At 34.5% G+C, this 17,959-nt stretch overlaps 1 protein-coding gene across 1 annotated transcript in view; it reads left to right on the top strand.

The window, feature by feature from the left end:
* The window catches only part of Nlg3 (Neuroligin 3), a 142,063-nt gene that overhangs the window by 101,932 nt on the left and 22,172 nt on the right, over positions 1–17,959 (top strand). Inside the window, exons 3-4 of the mRNA XM_001810835.4 lie at positions 6,178–6,375; positions 11,671–11,931. Of these exons, the coding sequence (XP_001810887.2) occupies positions 6,178–6,375; positions 11,671–11,931 (459 nt within the window). The remainder of the gene's footprint in view (positions 1–6,177; positions 6,376–11,670; positions 11,932–17,959) is intronic.

The raw sequence follows: 17,959 nt of genomic DNA, 5'->3' as shown, positions 1-17,959 counted from the left end.
AGTGTTTTATTACATGGCGTTTGTTAAATTAGTTGAAAATATTTTGTAATAAATACCAAAACCTCAATAAGCATTTTTAAGTTTACTGATTACAATCACAATAACTTAAAAACCGAATTCAAAAAAAAACTCAACGCATCGGCCTTTAAAGAATTATTTTGAACAATCCTGCAAAAACCTAGATCGTTTACTTTAAAAATAACTGAGTAAAACTGCTTTCAAGATCAAGATTTATGTATTTTCTTTATTTTTTTTAAAGGGGTTTACTTTTTTCAAAATATGGCAACGCATCGGTCTGCAGAATTAAAAAACCACCTTTAAGGTTGAACTATACTCAGAACGTCCAAAGAGGAGCTGTACAAGCAAGCGCGTGAACGCAAAATTTAAAATTGGATTTTTAAGAGAAGTAATAAACAAAATGCTCTCTTTACAATTGTATATTGTTCCTAAATTCAGTCACTACCTCACAGGTCAGTTTGTATTTCATTTTAAGTATTCGTAACCGAGTTTAAACGGGTTAAAAAGTCGATTTAATTTTTTGTTCTATTAAAAAAATTGTAAGTTCAAATTGCTTGAAAAAAATATGGTGACTTTCTGTTGACCTTAGCAACAATATACATAAATTTGAAAAAAATTGTTAGTGTCATTTAAAAATAAATTGAAAAAAGCTCACTTGTCAGCCATTTATTTTTTCATTAAAAATGGTACTATGGTTTTTAATAATTTTTTGTATGGGTCTTGTATATGACTTACCTGTAATACTATATTTTTTTCGTGCCATTTGAACTCTAGGTTTTTCCATAAAAACATTAAGGTTCTTACGCTGTTTACCCCGTTATAACATGGTTACAAATATTTAAATCGAGATAAGAACTGATTTGTGAGCTAATAAGAGAACATAGGAACAATATCCAATTGTAAAAAAACGATTTTGTGTATTATTTTTCTTAAAAATTGAGTTTCAAATTAGTGCATTCGCGTGGCTGCCTGGACGATGAGCCCAGTATAGTTCAACCTTAATTTGATGTATAATACCTGAAATTCTATTGTGAATTAAGAGAGAAAACTTGCTTTCAGTATGAGTATGGTAACGTTTCGAATCGTTGATCGTAGACACCCTTAATAACTGATCTAAATTACTGTGACATACTGAAAATTATAACGAAAAAAAATCTTTTAAGTAATTTTAGATTTATTATTTAGTTTTTGTTTGTAAATGAGCCAGAAAAGGTGTCTCTGATTGTCTAAATGAGTAAATCTGGTTATTTTCTTTGGAAACTAATCAGGAAGCGAGCCATTAAATGGCAATGGCAGCCTGCGTGGTGGGCACCTCTGGTGATGTTTTTGGCAAAGTTACGGTTTGGGGATGTTGGGGAGTCAGTCCTTGCAATAATGCGAATCTTCCTAATTGAAGTCGAGACAAGAATCGGCAGGTCTGCCCGTTGAAATACACATGTACGGGTCAGGAAACTTGGCCGGAATTTAATTTAGAAAGTTTTTCTCAAGTTTAGGACCTCGGAATCAAGTTTCGGACCAAATTGAACTAGGGGAACTATTCACCAACTGATTTACAGGATTTTCGGTAAGCCTGGCCTACGATTTAACTCTTTTCCGATTGTTGTCTTGTTGGGTGCAAATAAATAACGTCACAAGCGTGTAAATATATTTGGCGTCGAGGAGCATACGTTCCTGCGGCAATAAGAGAAAGGAATCATCGAAAACGCTCATAAAACATAATTGAAAGCTCGTTCGAAGACGTATATCTTGTCGGTCGGACGCGTAGAGGGCGTCTTTACCGTCGGAGCGATAATGACGCCACAAATGGCTCTGTCGATAACACCGCTCCAAGAATATCAGGATTAGGTGTGACGATTTACAATAATGATATTCCATAAAGTCGATCGCTTCGACATTGTTTACTCTAGCCCCGACACCACTAAAATATTGCTACAAGAGTTTAATTGGATTTTAAAAGGTGACAACGTAATCAACATTTCCCCCGACAAATAGCCGAGATTAGAACCACTAAATCACCTTTTATTGGAACAGATTCTGACTACTCCGAGGATAAACATGTAGAGAGAAACGAAAGGGACATCTATAAATACACACTCGCTTTCCTCCAAGAGGATCGAGGGTTAAGTATGTGAAAAAGACAAGAAAAGTGTAACAAGAATAGACACTCCAACACAAAAAAATCAATTTCATTGAACGAGGCTTTTACATCTGCGTTGAATAATCTCTTTCAGGCTAATATCATGCTTCCATTACTTGCCCAATGACAGCAATAATGCGGCACTTTGTTGAATCATGTTCGTGTTCAAGGTTTATGCCACGATATCAATCATAATTACAGTACGTGTAAATAGGGTGGGGCAAAAAACCCGTTGTAATTAGTTTTCTTTGTTACTGAATTTTTAAATTTATTTTCCCGGCGCATCCGCCAAATTCGAGTAGAGTGCGAATAGCGCAGGGGGCGTAGTTGCGAGCCCGATGTTGTGCTAAAGTAGCAAACTAATTAAAATTAATTGCGACTGTAAATAGCTAATTATCCGCGTCTTTCTTAAAATTTATCTTTGTAGGTAGTCGTAGGTAGAGCCACTAACATAGTAATGTGCTAATTGCAGTTTCACCTCTCGCGGTGGCATTGTTTAAAGAATTTAATATATCGCCTCCGTAGGTACAAAAGATCTTTGTTTTTGCCCCGTAGATATTCCCTGATGGCATGCTGAACAGAAACTTGAGCAATTTGCAAGTTCACAACGTGGCAGGCGCAGTCTTCCCCCAAAACTCTCAGACAAACGGTTACACATCATAAGTTGCGGAATGTCTTTAAACTCCTTTACCTACATCCACTTATGCGCCCGAAACATTCCGCCAAATTCCCGGGCGATTTTTTGCGCGAGAGGTCGCAACGCTAGTTGTTTAATTACTTGATTCGACTACTATTACCATTTACATGGCCACAGGTTCAACTAATTACAATAACGATCCATTTGCATATGCTTTTATTTCCACTGTACATACAGGCCAGATGTACTTGGCCGGAACAACCTTCTAATGAATTTTCAACAGACGGAAAAAACAAATATTGCAAATTGTGCACGTACACACTTCTATCTCACCTGCTATATGGAAACTGCTCGACATTTGTATGGATTACAAGCTCCAGCTTTAAAATAAAACTATTGCATGCAATGCCGAATTACTTATCACAAGAAACTTCACTCTTCCTCAATTATTAAAGAATTGCTGTTTACGAGCCACGATCTGTATTCACGGCATCGCAAGAGTTAAAAGTTTTAGTACTGCAGAGGTTATACAAAATGTTTACTTAATTAGCACCAGTGGCGTTGAACTAAAATTTTTGTTTATTCTTTTTTAAGCTAAATTTTTTTCTATTCTTCAACACTGCCAAAATTTCAAACTTTGTTGAGTCTAACTCAAGAATAAAATGTTGTATTCAACTCGTTCTCATTAAGTCGGTTCAATTATTTCACTTTGTGGATGATAATTCATAATCCACTCGTTAATGAGTGCTTTAAGGTCTTATGAAACGAGTTTTTTATACTATTTTTTGTAATTTGCCCTTTTTGCCGTTTTTTACAAAAATTGTTATTTTAGTCCAGTGCTTCCCAACCGGTGGTTCGCAAACCCACAGTGGTTCGCGGTGTGTATAAGGGGGGTTTGCCAAAAAAAAAGTATTGTAATGGTGTAATTTTAAAGCATTAACGTAAAAAATTACAAAAAATGAATTAAAATTTTTATGGTTTCTAAACAGAGTTCTCTTTGTTGAACGCGTTATTATCGAACATCTGAAGACAGATTCACCACTTTGTGTCTATAAAAATAAAATCGAAAAAAATAAGCTTTTCGTAGATACAAAAATTTTAACGAAAAAGGACATTTTTACTGAAAAAAGTTATTCATCGAAGGATACAATAACAATTACATATTATAAAGACTGGCTATCGGTCTTCTGTAATTAATTTGACTGAAATGGGTTTGAAGTTGGAACAAGGTATTCTTCAGCCTTAGTTTAAAAAAAAATTGTTTTTGTTATTCCTCTGTAAAGTGCGATTAATTCCGCCACCATCATTTAATTCCTTTCTATCTCACATGATTATTTATCATTTTTGTTACTTTCTTTTTAAAAATTGGACATTGCAGAGTAAATTAAGCATTTTTTGTTTCCAGATTATAAAAAACTGTTATCGATACGGAATTTGTCCTTGAATTTGTGTTTTCTTATTTAAATTTTTATATAAGTTTTTTTGCTTATATTATAACACCTTATATTATTTTTTCAAAGTAAATCCAACACTGGATCTGACTTTCTTTACTAAAATTGCTATGAATGAATTGGTTATGGTGCCAACTATTTAACATGTCTGTTAAAAAAAATCCTTTACATAATATTGATTACACTTTGTTATTACTAATTTTTAAATGCAAAAAATTTAAAATTTATTTACTTCAAAATGTGCAAGAAAAATAAATTTAATACATTAAAACCTCTCAATAGCGGACACCGAAATTTTCAATTGTCCGTAGTGGAGAGATGTCTACTAATGGTAGGTAGAAATTTTAATATATAGGTTTTGTTACGTTCTTACAAAAATGTCTGTTGTGAAGAGGTGTCTGTAAAAGAGGTTTTACTGTAAATATATACAAAGGGTTCGCCAATTTCTGCATTTTAGAAGGGGTTCGCAAGGTGAAAAACGTTGGGAACCACTGTTTTAGTCGATTTAGGGATTTCAATTTTGAAAGTAAATAATTGTTTTTTGTTTTACTAAAATTTTGTCAAAAACAACTGTATGGATGATAATCTTCCATGAACGCTCTCTGAAATTTGTGAAATTCGAAAAAAATACCCGAATTTGCTTCTTGCCACCCGAAAAATTTTCGTAAAATGTTGCGTCAAATAATGACTATTATGACATCGCACTTGATGGCGTTGCGTGTTTTAAGATGCCTATTAAAGCATCAAAATGGCGTCAAATTACAAAAATAACTATTCTCCTCAAAATGGACAGTAGTTGATAATATTAACCGGAACCGCTTTGGCTCTCTGTTAAGCGTGTCTTGTAATAAAGCAAAAGACGGCAAAAGAAGACTAAACTTGTGACAAAGTGCAGGCTTGTAATCTTCGAAATCCAGTAAATTCGCCGATGCATCCAAGTAAAAACTGTATATATCGAACGCCTTGATTGAAGAGAAGTAGTTCGGCGTTCTCTTATTGTCAATATAGTGGATCCCTTGCGCAATCAAAACCCCTGCGAAAAATCTGGTGTGCTTTCAGCAAAATTTGAATACTTCCAAATGAATTTCATTATGACCCAACGTCAAATAAAAAAGTTATTGGTCATTTAAAAAATCGTAAAGTCCCGAGATGAAGTCTGGCTGGAGATCTAGTTTTTTCGTACACGGTTTTTACATGATGAAGTCTGGCTGGAGATCTAGTTTTTTCGTACACGGTTTTTACATGAAAATTTGATTTTCATTATGAGTCTTGCAATAAAACGGAGACGTGTCGAGAGCCAGATTTGAAAAGTCGGATTCGCTCATGCGGAAGTTTCGTCGTTGCACCGGATTCAATATAGTTTTGGGGCGTATCCTCTTTGTTGGAAATTGCTCGGTGACAAGGGATATAATTAGGTTGTCATTGAGATTATTGATGGGCGATGTGTGGGGCTGCCAGCGCCACTCGCGCCTTAATCGGGCCACAATTAAGCAAATTTAAGAAATTTCAATGTTGGGAATTTGCGACACGTTTTGCCAAGCTTGGTAAAGTTTCCAAAGTGCTGCCTCAGCGGAGTTGCTGAGGCCCAGATAACTCTTTTCTGATTAATCACGCGGAGAAATGCAACATCTCCCATATTCCTTTCAATATGTATGAAGTTTCAGACACTTTCGGAGGGTTCAACCGCAAAACATAAAATTTAGATGCCCCTACAAGGATACCCGGATCGGAACTAGCGGGCTTAGGTCCATTAAATCTCACTAAATACTAGTAATCGGCCGATGGAATAACAGCTTAAGCCCGACTTAAGACAATTAGTTTGGGCGAACACAATGCCAAAAATCAATCGTGTATTTCAACAAATTATTAATGCAAACGCTAAACTGCTTCAGATATCTGAAATTCTGGGATTTCAGTGTAATTTTTTGCTGCAGGCTTCCTGAACGCCAACACGGATCCTTACTCCCGTTCTCCGGCCAACTACGGCCTCATGGACCAAATAGCCGCCCTCCACTGGATACAGGAAAACATCGCTGTATTTGGCGGAGATCCAACAAACGTTACCGTTGTAGGCCATGGAACTGGAGCGGCTTGCGTCAACTTCCTGTTAACGTCCAGCGCAGTTCCTGAAGGTATGTTTGAGTGTCGGAAGGGTTTTTATCTTTGAAATACTGTAACGACTCTCGGGGAAAAAACGGCGAGGATTAAGCCTTCTCGCGAGGATAATCGATTTTTCGCTTTGTTCCACCTGTTTACATTCCGCGCGAATTAAATAGACGATCGTTAATCCTGCGAAACAACATTAATCTCTGACCTTTTTCCCCTTTGCATTTACATAATTTCATGGATACTTTCGGGAGAGGAAAAGTATTCGCGTGAGCTTTTTATGATGAATTTATTAATAAAATGTGTATTTAGGGGCTTTCGCCCGAATTATGAGCTCTCCCGGTCTGTCCATCAATTTGCAGGGACGTGACGAGTGTTTTTATTGGATATTTGTAGCAATTTCGCCGTAATTATATTCATTAGTGCTAGTTTTGATTGTCGTAATTGGCTTTCCTTTTTGGTGCAATTTCTGCGGAAATTCCCCTTTTAATTCAATAGTACGTTATGATCTGGTGCAGAACATGTGCTGCTCGTTTTGTCTTGAATGCGATTTAGTCCGAGCGAGCTGTCGATACCTTCCAAGAATCTCATTTCGCTTCATAATTTATCACGAGCTTCATAAAACACGCTCGGTACTTGATGAACAAGCTTTCAGTGCATCTGAAATAAAACTTTGCTCTATTTTTATCATCTGACACATTTTTATTCACGTCTGGAAAATTTTAATGATTTTATTTTCACGTCTCGGATCTGAAATTTTGATTGGACCGAAGTGTACTGGCTTCCTTCACTTTTATAAAAATCGCTCGAATAAAAAGAAATTTCGAACAATTTTCCGCAAATTTGCTTTAACGTACAATTTTTGAGTTCAAAGGAATTCATTTACTTACATCGGCAAAATAATAGCTTTTTTGTTACTTTGGTGTTGTATTTTTCGGGCTTGCATCTTATTTACTTCGTTTAGAGACGGCTCGAGAAATGAAAAATTCTTAATAAGTCGCGCATTCATTAAAAATCAATTTGGTGCTTCTTGAAGATGGCATTTCAAAGAGAGCGTTTTCTTATCGATCGTTGTCAGTTCACTTCCGGCCAATAAGTCAATTACAGGGTAGGGTAGGGACAATGGCAGTTGGCAGAGCTTCAAGACGCCCATAGTTTGATTTACAGCCAGGAGATAGCGCACCGCAATTTGGTTTGAATATAGATACGTATTTAGGAGGTATCGACTTGAATATAGGCCCAGAATCATCTCTGATTTATGCACAAGGGTTTCCCAGCACCCTTTAATACATACCTGTGCACAGTGGCGTCTGCTAATACGCCCCTGCCAGCGCGGAATTCTTTTATTTATGCCTGGAAAGGATCGAATTAGAGGCACGATTCTATCGGTGTCATTTGCACAATGCGAACGTATTTGTAGAGTATTTGTCAGAACTTCATTTTTGAGTTAAATTTCCCCACGGAGGGCAAAACTGAGGCGTCCCTGGAATACCGAATTCGAGCCCGGATCAAGTAATTGACATTCAAATCACTGCAACTTAACTCGAAAGACAGAGACGGGAAAAATTAAAGGCGCAAGAAACGAAGCTGGCCCTCCGACAATTTGCATCTCGACCGCTATTAAACTGTCAAGCAAAGACATTAGTGGAGTATTAAGAACTGGAACGAGTATTTACTGGTCGGACCTCGAGAATAATTAGCTTCGTTACTCCCGAATAAAGCAACAGCGAGCCTTGCAAAATCATCGAAATAAATTGCAGACTGGCTCAATTCAATAGTTGGCAAATTTATAACGAACGAAAATTTTTCCCTCAAATTATTTTTGTATATCTACCTCGACATCCGGGGGAAAACAAGGTGATGCGTGAAAATTTATCATGCGAAAAACACAAACGAAACCGTTGTAAACACAGACGCTGAAAGATTAACCTTCGAAAAGAAAACAATTACAAAAAGCGAGATGTTGCGAATATTTCACGCTGTAATGGGAAATGTACCACGGGGATCTTCGCAATTTATGGAGTTATTCGGCGGGGATGAACAACCGGAGAGTAAATTTTTAACTCTTAAATGTTGTTTGTAACTACTCGGGGTTTTATTCCAGATAAAAAAACGCAATTTTGCTCCAATTTACGGCTCTTTTTCATTTTGGCCCGCTTGTACTACGTTATACAGAGTGTCCGGAAAGTCGCGCACCGCCGTGACACTACCTCATCGGCCGATGCCCTAGATAACCAGAAAAATGTTAAAAGAAATCTAAGTCTTTTATTGATGAAGATATGATGAAGTAAAGTTAAAAATTCTTTGCTAAAAATGAAGGTTTTTGCACTACCATTTCGAATCCAAATTCATTTGTGGCATAAATGACATTACATAAAAGGACGTAGTAACATAAGAACTGGAGAAACCTTCCCAGATTCTTTAAGAAATGTTAACAAAATTTTTGAGTCAACAATGATAATAAATCTGGCAACACTTGGCCCAAACCATTGTTGTTCAGATGAAACCATGGTTATGGTGATTGCTTATAATTAGAGTTCCTTTATTGGGAGAGTTGGGACACTGAACCGTCAAACCGAGCCAATTTTGTATTATGTGGATAAGGTATATATTTCTATCCTTTTTTATTAAAATTTTTGTTAGTAACTTATGTCAGAGGTTTATGTCGAAAATAATTTCAAGGTTAACAGCATAAAATGACATAATTTTACGTCAAATTTAACCAGGGATGTAGGAAACGTAGAAATTTTGGGATTACTATTTAAAAAAAGAAAATAATTGAATACCTACTAATATTAATGTTCACATTTCTGAAATTTTTCGATATTTATTTTAATATTAAATACATAACTTAAAACATACTTCAATGCTAAAAATGCTTTTCTTTCAGTCACAATTTTTAGTTAAACATCTCGTCCCAAAAATTGGTCATCAAGAACCCTTCATATTTCTCGTCTTTTTAAATTTTCCAAAAAATTATATTGAAGGTGTTCTCGTATGAAAAACGTAACAAAATCGTGAATTCTGAATAACTTTATAATTTGAAACAGAATCTAAAGTTCACGTAGATGCTAAAGGCGGCCAAGCAGCGACAGGTTCAACTTTTCTAAAAATTAGAACCAATTTTGGGTTCAAGTTTCTACGTATTTTGTAAATGCATAGACAAATTCCCAAAATGTCATAGATTTTGTACATAACATTATTTAGACAATCCACTTTTCCAAATGCTTGTTAATAATAAACGTAAAACTTGGCAGAAAAGATTCAATTTCTCTCCCTTTCATCGATGATTACCATTTCTTAAAGTTAAGGAAAAAATGTTTATGATGAAGAGTTTAGACAAAAATTCTTGGACTTACAAAGAAATCTCTTTTAATATTTGGAGTTTATATAAAAAAAACAGTGAATTGACGACGACTGCCAGTCTAAACCATTTCTAAACGCAGTTAGTCGACGAAAAATGGAAACATTTTTTGACAAATTTATTTGACTTTTCGCCAAATTTCAAGTGTATCACTACTGATTTCTATCCCAATTTGTTTTTTTACACATTCCAACTGACGTATATGAAACAAAATTTTGGAAATTGACATTCAGTGTCCCAACTCTCCCTACTTATAATGTCATTAAAATTTTTGTTTCGTCTGTCAGCGGTAATTTTTCAGTTTCAAACAGTGTCAGTGAAGGATTAAAATGTTTTCCGACTATGAATATTATGATCTTTTACCAAGGGAACTTGGTCGGCCCAGAGGTACGAAAACCGTTACTGCGGAAGCAGCAATTTTAAAAGAACTTGTGAGGAGTTGGTGAACCGAAATCATGCTGCTAGTGCTACGATCACTCCAGAAACATTACAAACGGTGCAAGCCAAACCTTTGAGCATTTGTTATAATTTTTTAGTGAATTGTTTGTTCGGTTTTTAAGTTGTTTAAAATATTTTTACAATAAATAAAGCTGTTCCCGCTCAGTTGCATTCAATAACATAATTAAAAATTACGATAATGCACGAACTAATCTGACTAACAACATGGTTTTAAAGATTAGAAATTAAATATGTTCAACACCTTTTAATGGTATCCAAGACTTTAATTATAATTTATAATTTCAGTTTTCACGTGTATCTTTGTGCAATGTTGCCTCTTTCCATAATTTGTTTAGGCTTTGATATAAAAACAGAGCATGTGAAATTTTTTTAAACATTTTTTCGCTACCCTGGAGGATTATCCAATTACTCCCCTTCAATGAGGTGCGCGACTGTACAGGGTGATTCGGATTAACACTTCGTGATTTTAGTAAACAAATTAAAGAAAGGATTGATTAAAAATAACCTTTTACAATTTTCCAAAATTTATTATTATTTTTTTTTAATTAAAAATTGTGGTTAAGCGGGCCTAACGAGGCGATGGCCGAGCCGCGACGCAAGCGGCTTGTTGACTTTGTCCATTAGGAGTCGTCTAGCGTAATGGAATCGCTTTCCGTGGAGGACGAGCTCGTCGGTAATTAATATGGTGCAATAAGAGGACATTTGCATTTGTCTTAGACGGAGGAGGAAATGAACCGCCCGCTCTAGACACACATTTTAGCAATTTTCGAGCAAACTTACTTGCAGCGTCTAATTATAATTCAACGCGAGATCGTTTTTAATTTCCACGGGTGGAGGCCGTTTTGGAAAATAATACGTTATTAAAGTCGACAATTGCCATCGTAAAAATAAACGACAACGTAATAAAAATAAGAAGATACCTCTCGAGCTTACGACTCAAATATATACCCTCGCAAACTTCATTATAAAACACTTTACAATCGGAAAAGTGTAAAGTCGTCAAAAAGCCCGATTTAAATGACACAACAGTTCGGGGAAGAACGGTGTTTTAGTGCAACACTACAATCGGGATCGACCCGTCATATTATTCGGAAACCGACTGTTAAAACCTCTTAGGTCAGCGGCCACACCATTCCACTGAAATATTAAGTGTGGAGCGGTATTTTCCCAACGAAAATGCCCCTTCAGCACTACGAAATGACTTCATAAATTGAGAGGATCAGCGCGATGTTTTTTCCATCAAATATCCGCAACATACAGCTCCTTCTTGTAATTGTTTTTCTGCCAAGGTAATCTTTCAGCGTCGCTGTTTACAACGGAGTGAGTGTGCGCCTCTTTCAGTAATAAATTTTCATGCATCACCTTGTTTCTTTCAGATGTCAAACGACGAAATTATAAGTCCGAATGATAGATGGTTTATGCAAAATGCGAGCGAATAAAATCGAAAAGCAGAAAACTATATTTTTGCGGTCTTCATTAATGGGCGGTTCGGTTGCAGGTGTGCTGTTCCACCGAGCCATCCTCATGTCGGGATCGGCCCTCTCCCCCTGGGCGTTGATCCAGGAACCGTCCCGATATGCCGCTCAAGTGGCCATCCACGCTAACTGCTCGCCAGAACTGCCACATCCCCACCTGCTCAAGTGCCTTCGAGAGAGACCCCTGGAAACGCTCCTGTCCACGCCTGTCATCGCACCGGAGTTCGCTTTCGCTTTCGGCCCGAGCGTCGACGGAGTCGTCATCGACACCGGAGAACCACCAGGTAACAAATAAAAAAGCAATGAACGATGTCTCCTGAACGCCACACAGCATCTCAATTCCGTTCGCAGATTCGAATTCTTTCAAGTATTTTCTACTTTAGTAAAATTCTTCAAGCGGACATTCTAAGAGACGGAGGAGAGACAAAATCATGCCTTTGAAATGGTTGAAATACGAGATCTAGCTCTTTTTAACTTTTATTTCAAAATTATTTGAATAATAATAATAATAATAATAATAATAATAATAATAATAATAATAATAATAATAATAATAATACATAATGCAAAATACAAGAAGAGACATATTTTAATAACAAATATATGTTGGTACTAATGTTATTTAAGCAATATACTTGTAGTTCCCTATTCGTAATTTTTGAAACATTGCAAATTAAGTTGTTTAATATGACAGGTAATACTATTATAAAATTTCAATCACTGGTAAGTACAGTTTCGCTCCAAAAAAGCAATTTTATGGTAAAGATAATTAAAAATCTCATTTCGTTTTGTATTATGCTGATGAAATACCTATTATATGAGTTCAAAGTATGACTGGTACTTATGAATAAAACAAAAACATTCGTGTCTAAAATAACTCGGTAATGTAAGAATACCTAGTTGTTTAAAAAAATTCCGGCATGTTTTTCTTGATCTTTTACTCACTACCCTCTTTCGTAAAATAAAAATTTCTGCTGTTTGTTCTTTATCCCAGAAAAGAATCCCATATTTAATAATGGAATAAAAGCCATGTAACAAGGTTTTTTGATTGAACAATTTCTTAAACTCCTTAACAGATAACAAGAAGCTAGCTTCGTAGCTTTTCACTAATTTTACGTATTTATGTGGGTTTTCCAATTAAGGTTTCTATTAAATGATAACCCTAGGAAGGCAGTTTCTAAGGTAAAATTTATATTTATAATTTCACTGGAATCAGGATAATTATTTGTATCGAGTGAATGTTGAAATTATAGACAGATAATTTTTCCAGATTTAGATTTAGGGAGTTTTGATTGAATGTCAATATAATTGTTGTCGGCTACCGTGAGAATATCTGTAAGTTTATTACCTGTAACAAGTAAACTGGTAACATCAGCATAATTAATAATGTTCACAAAGCTATCATCAAACACGTGCAACATGTCATTTATGTAAATAAGATATAACAATGGTTCAAGTATGCTACCCTGTGGTATACCGAATTTATTTTAATATTTGGTCTTTTAAACCTCAGATACCATATTTTCCGATTTTATTTAACAAATTACCATAATTAACACAATCAAAACTTTGTTTTCTAAAAATATCTCTAAAAGATTTTTATCTTTGTCAATGTTATATTTCTGAAACATACATAGAAACAGAAGTAGATGCAAAGTAACTTGCTCCGAAACCATGCTGCATTATTGAAAAAAAATTGCATCCAGAAAAGAAATTATTTCTTATAGAAAATTCATATAATCTTTAGAAAATTTTGATACTATACTAATATTTAGTCATTTTTCAAAAAGGGTTTAATCAGAAATTTGGATACAGTTGGGTATTGTAAAAACTATTTGTCAAAACTTATTGAAATTTGGTATAATTCCATCGTTTCAAATGGTTATCAAATTTCCACAATGTGTTTTTAAATGGTTCTCATCTAGTCGTCTGTGAATTTCTCATGTAAAAAAATTAGAAATTGCCGCTTCATATAACCAATGATAGGCATTTAGTAATCGAATTTCACCATTTATTAAGACCCCAATTAGTAATAATAATATAATTATAATAATTAATAATAATAAGCTTCGATAATAACAGTGTTTTCTTGAACGGTGTAACAATTTAGTTGCATTTTGACGAAATTTTTTAAAAGAAATTAATTGGATTTCTCAATTGACAGAATTGACATTTCTTGACAGAGGATTCAATTGAGCAGAGCGGAACAAATTTTTTTACATGTTAAACCAATTTCAAAATTAATTAGATGAGAATCATTTAAAAATACATTGTACCTTTATTTGTTCTCAGGATAAGAGGCTAACTTGTTTTTTTTAAATTGCAAGAAGTGTCAAATTTAATTTTTAGGATGAGCATTTTTTCTATGGTGTAACCCATGCATACTTTGTTTTGATCGAAACTTAAATAAAATTATTGCACTAATAAAATTTTAAAAATTGTTAAATTTTGTTAGCTTTGGAAATGTTGTCTTTAGCTATCGTTAACTCTTTGCCGCTTGAATTTTTACTAAAAAATAAGTAAAATAACTGTTTTAACTGAAAAACAACACATTTTATTAAAAAAGCTTAAACACGACATACATGATTTTTATGCCACGAAAGATGTTCAAAAACCAACAATCATTAGAATTTCTATATGCTACAGTTTCACTTAAATGTACCATTGTTAAACTAATTATAGCATACAAGTTTAATTTTTGGCTAACGTATACAAATAACAGATCGATAATAACAGTATTTTCAAAGTTAACTTAGTTTTACTTTACCAGAAATTCTGAATTAAATTTTTGAATTTTTTATTTTTTATCATTTAATAAAGATCATTCAATTCAGAAAAAGAATGCTGTTTAAAAAATTATTAAATTTGATCCTCCGTGCCATTTAAAAAGATTCAACTTTGCCTTGTTTTTTCAAAATAAATAATGGTATAAAATTGAAAAATATTTCAGACGATAGAATTTAAACACTTTTAACAGTTTTCCAAATTTAAAAGTGTTTTCGTGTAAATAGGTTCATTTATTTCACCTCGTGGATGATAAACATTTCGTTATCATTCGACGTTTAAAAATCCTTTTGTGAAATAAAGCGTCCGATTTACACTCAAACTCGTCTAATAAATAACTATTATTTAATTTTGCTGCTATTGCTTTAGGACTCTATTATGTTGTTGGACAAACAAATTATCTCAATATTATCATCGTTTAAATTTTTACTTGTGAATTTATGATTGTGTTTGTATTTTGTTATCAGATATTTTCATTATACTTCATAGTACATATGTACTTCTTTTTTTAATCATTTATGAATACTATTGTTTGTAAGGTTTGTTTTGATTACAAAAATTTTGATTAATAAAACACTGTTCTGCTAAAAATGTTACTCTCCTCTGTTCACAAAACATTTTTCTACTATCCTTATTTCTCTATTTAATTTTTTTATCAGAAAACATTTGTATAAGTTTCATTAATTAAATTAAACATTATTCCAGTTCAAAAAAATTCTTATTGTAAGTATAAATTACCTGAAATATCATCAGTTGAGCTAGATCGATCAGACAAGTGCGTATTTACAGTTTCACCTTTAAATTTGTCTCTATTCTCTCTAAAATTCAGTTTCAGTTTAATGAAGCTTCCCGCTAAAAAGTTTCGAAGGCTTGATAATTAATTTTCGACAGGTGATCCTCGGCCCCCTGCCGATAGCTTCGTTCCGTGTGTCAAAAATATTCATTTCGGTGAAAAGCCGCGCTTTTCATGCGCCAACCGGATCCTGTTTACATCAAAATTAAGCGTATACGTGTTTTTCCGCATTCACAATTAACCGAAACCGCATTGTGCCGTTCTACACATTTAAATTAACAAAACAAATATTTCATCCATCATGCATATAAGTAACAAATCCCTCATGTCCCCCATTCCAACTATTAAATTTCACAAAACAAATATTGCGGTTCTTTCATTACGCTCGACGTCCCCTCTTGTATACGTGTTATTAAAAAATAGACCGCAGCTGTGTTCATTTTTGTTAAAATTCCACTCCTAAAATATGCAACACGGCTAAAGTGGCTCGCGACGTTAAGTACTACTTGGCTTTTTTCTAGTGGATATCTCCGAATAATCTGATAATTAGGCGCTTTGTGAAAAATTAGCTCCAAGTTTTTTAGAATGGCTCGGAGCGAGACGGAATTAACATTTCAAATACGAAATGTTTAATTAAGTCCGTGTTGTACAGTTTAAGACTCTCCAAACTGCAACAAGACCAGAGAATTACCAACAAGACAAATAAAAAAGTTATTTATTGAGGTGCGGGATCTATAAGACCGTAATTAATTGCAGTCGTTACTTATATTGGCACCCCTTAAACAACAACGACAACGGGGAGGTGAATTATGGTGCGAGCCAAGGGCCAATTTCGCGTTGAGAATATTAAACAAATAGATGTTTTGAGCATCCGCGTTCCACAAATGCTGAAAAATATTAATTTTGGAAGAATGCTGTGCTTTATGGATCTCCATTGTGCGTTTCAAGGCGGATAAATGCCTGGCATTTAGCGAATCGAAGCTATTTACGATGATTAGAGTAAATGTTGTTTGTCGACGAGTCGTTTCAGGCCTGTTACACAGCGCGGATTATTTTAAATAAGTAATGTGTCTGGAGGGCGTCGCATTTTTGTGTAATTTGTTTGACAAGTTAAATGGGGCAAAAGTTGCGCTTTCGTTGACACAATCCAACAAAGTTTGACGCGTCGAAGGTGTAAATTTTCTTCGACGTTGATAATTCGCGAATGAAACCGGGGGGTGATGAATTAATTACGACGGTACGAGTGTTTAACGTCGCAGCGAAATGTTTTATCGGTTGTTCTCCCCGCTCGTAAAATCTATAAACTATCATCGGGGACTCTTATCCAGCCTAATTAATTTAACTGAGCCGTAAGTAATACTTGAGGCATTCGCATCGAAAATTTAACATTTAGCAATAACATTGTACGATTCTAATTAAGTCACATTGCGAATAGACCGATGTATCAAAGGGAAAGGTTTTGCTTTAAGGACATTAATTATACAGAAGTTGTTCTAGTGCTATTCACGGAAGGCCTGACAAATTGGACCGAAACGCGGGGATGAAAGATGCCGTCTACACCCGCAAGATAATCGATAGAACTTCACAGCCCGAAAAACTCGCTTTCGACAAAAAACACTTTTCCGCCACTGAACCCTCAGAGCAAAGTCAATCTTGCCCAGTTATACGCAAACTGCTCGGCGCAGAGCACTTTAACCGAAACCTTGTCATTTTTATCAAATTTTATTAAATTACATTATTTTACCACAAAAATAATTTATACGTTATACATAAAAGCCGTGCAGTTTCTTAGCGTCCACTCACTAGTTGCGGTTTCCGAAATTATCCAAAATAATTTATGTAAGATGTCCTTAATTCTTACAAAAAATTACAGTGTTAGTGGCGAATATAATAAAGCAAAGATTATAACAAATTCTGTTCTTCAAAAGCTGCCTTTTTGGATCGTCACATTAAACAGAAATTAATTACGTCTAGGTTCTAAACAAACTACCTCCATTTGCATTTTTTGTGCACGCACATTATGTACAATTTAGTTTAGAACTAGAGTACCCAACATATTTGCAGAAACAGAGCAAATGAAATAATTACATACGACTTGTTGTTATGAAATAACTAGCAGTTACCTGCGACTTTGTCCGCGTGAATATAACTACAGACTGATTAGAACTGTTTCACGAGAGCTAATAATGAAGTTCCTCTTTCAAATGCTGATTGGTAGTTTCTGAATATTATTGTCACCCCTGTCAAATAACTAGTTGCAAAATAAAGCATTTTTTTGCATTGCTGGTTGAGTTGGTTTAAATTTGAGATTTTATATGTTGTTCCATATAAAAATGGGTGCAATATAAAGTTATGAATAATGTAGATAAACTAACAGTCACCTACGACTTTGTCCGCGTAAATTTTAATATAAATTGATTATAATTGTTTTTTTTTCATCTAGCTGATTATGAAATTTCTTATTCCAATGCTTATTGTTGTTTTTGAATATTGTAACCTTTATTAAATAAAAAATTAAATAATAATGAAGCCTTTTTTCCCTATTTTGAATGTCTGTAAAGTTGTTTTAAATTTTTATAAGCAGCTCAAGCACCCAACAATTTGGTAAATTACCAAACAATTGTGGAATTTGAAGTCCACTCATGTTTATCTGCCGCTTCGAGATGGGCTTCTTATTACTAAGGATATCAGATATTCAATAATGTTATTTTTATTCTTTTTTTAAAAAATGCTGC

Source organism: Tribolium castaneum, chromosome 5, assembly GCF_031307605.1.
Source record: "Tribolium castaneum strain GA2 chromosome 5, icTriCast1.1, whole genome shotgun sequence".
Lineage (NCBI taxonomy): Eukaryota > Metazoa > Arthropoda > Insecta > Coleoptera > Tenebrionidae > Tribolium > Tribolium castaneum.
Note: the sequence above shows the minus strand (reverse complement) of the source record. Positions and strands in the feature narration are given on the sequence as shown.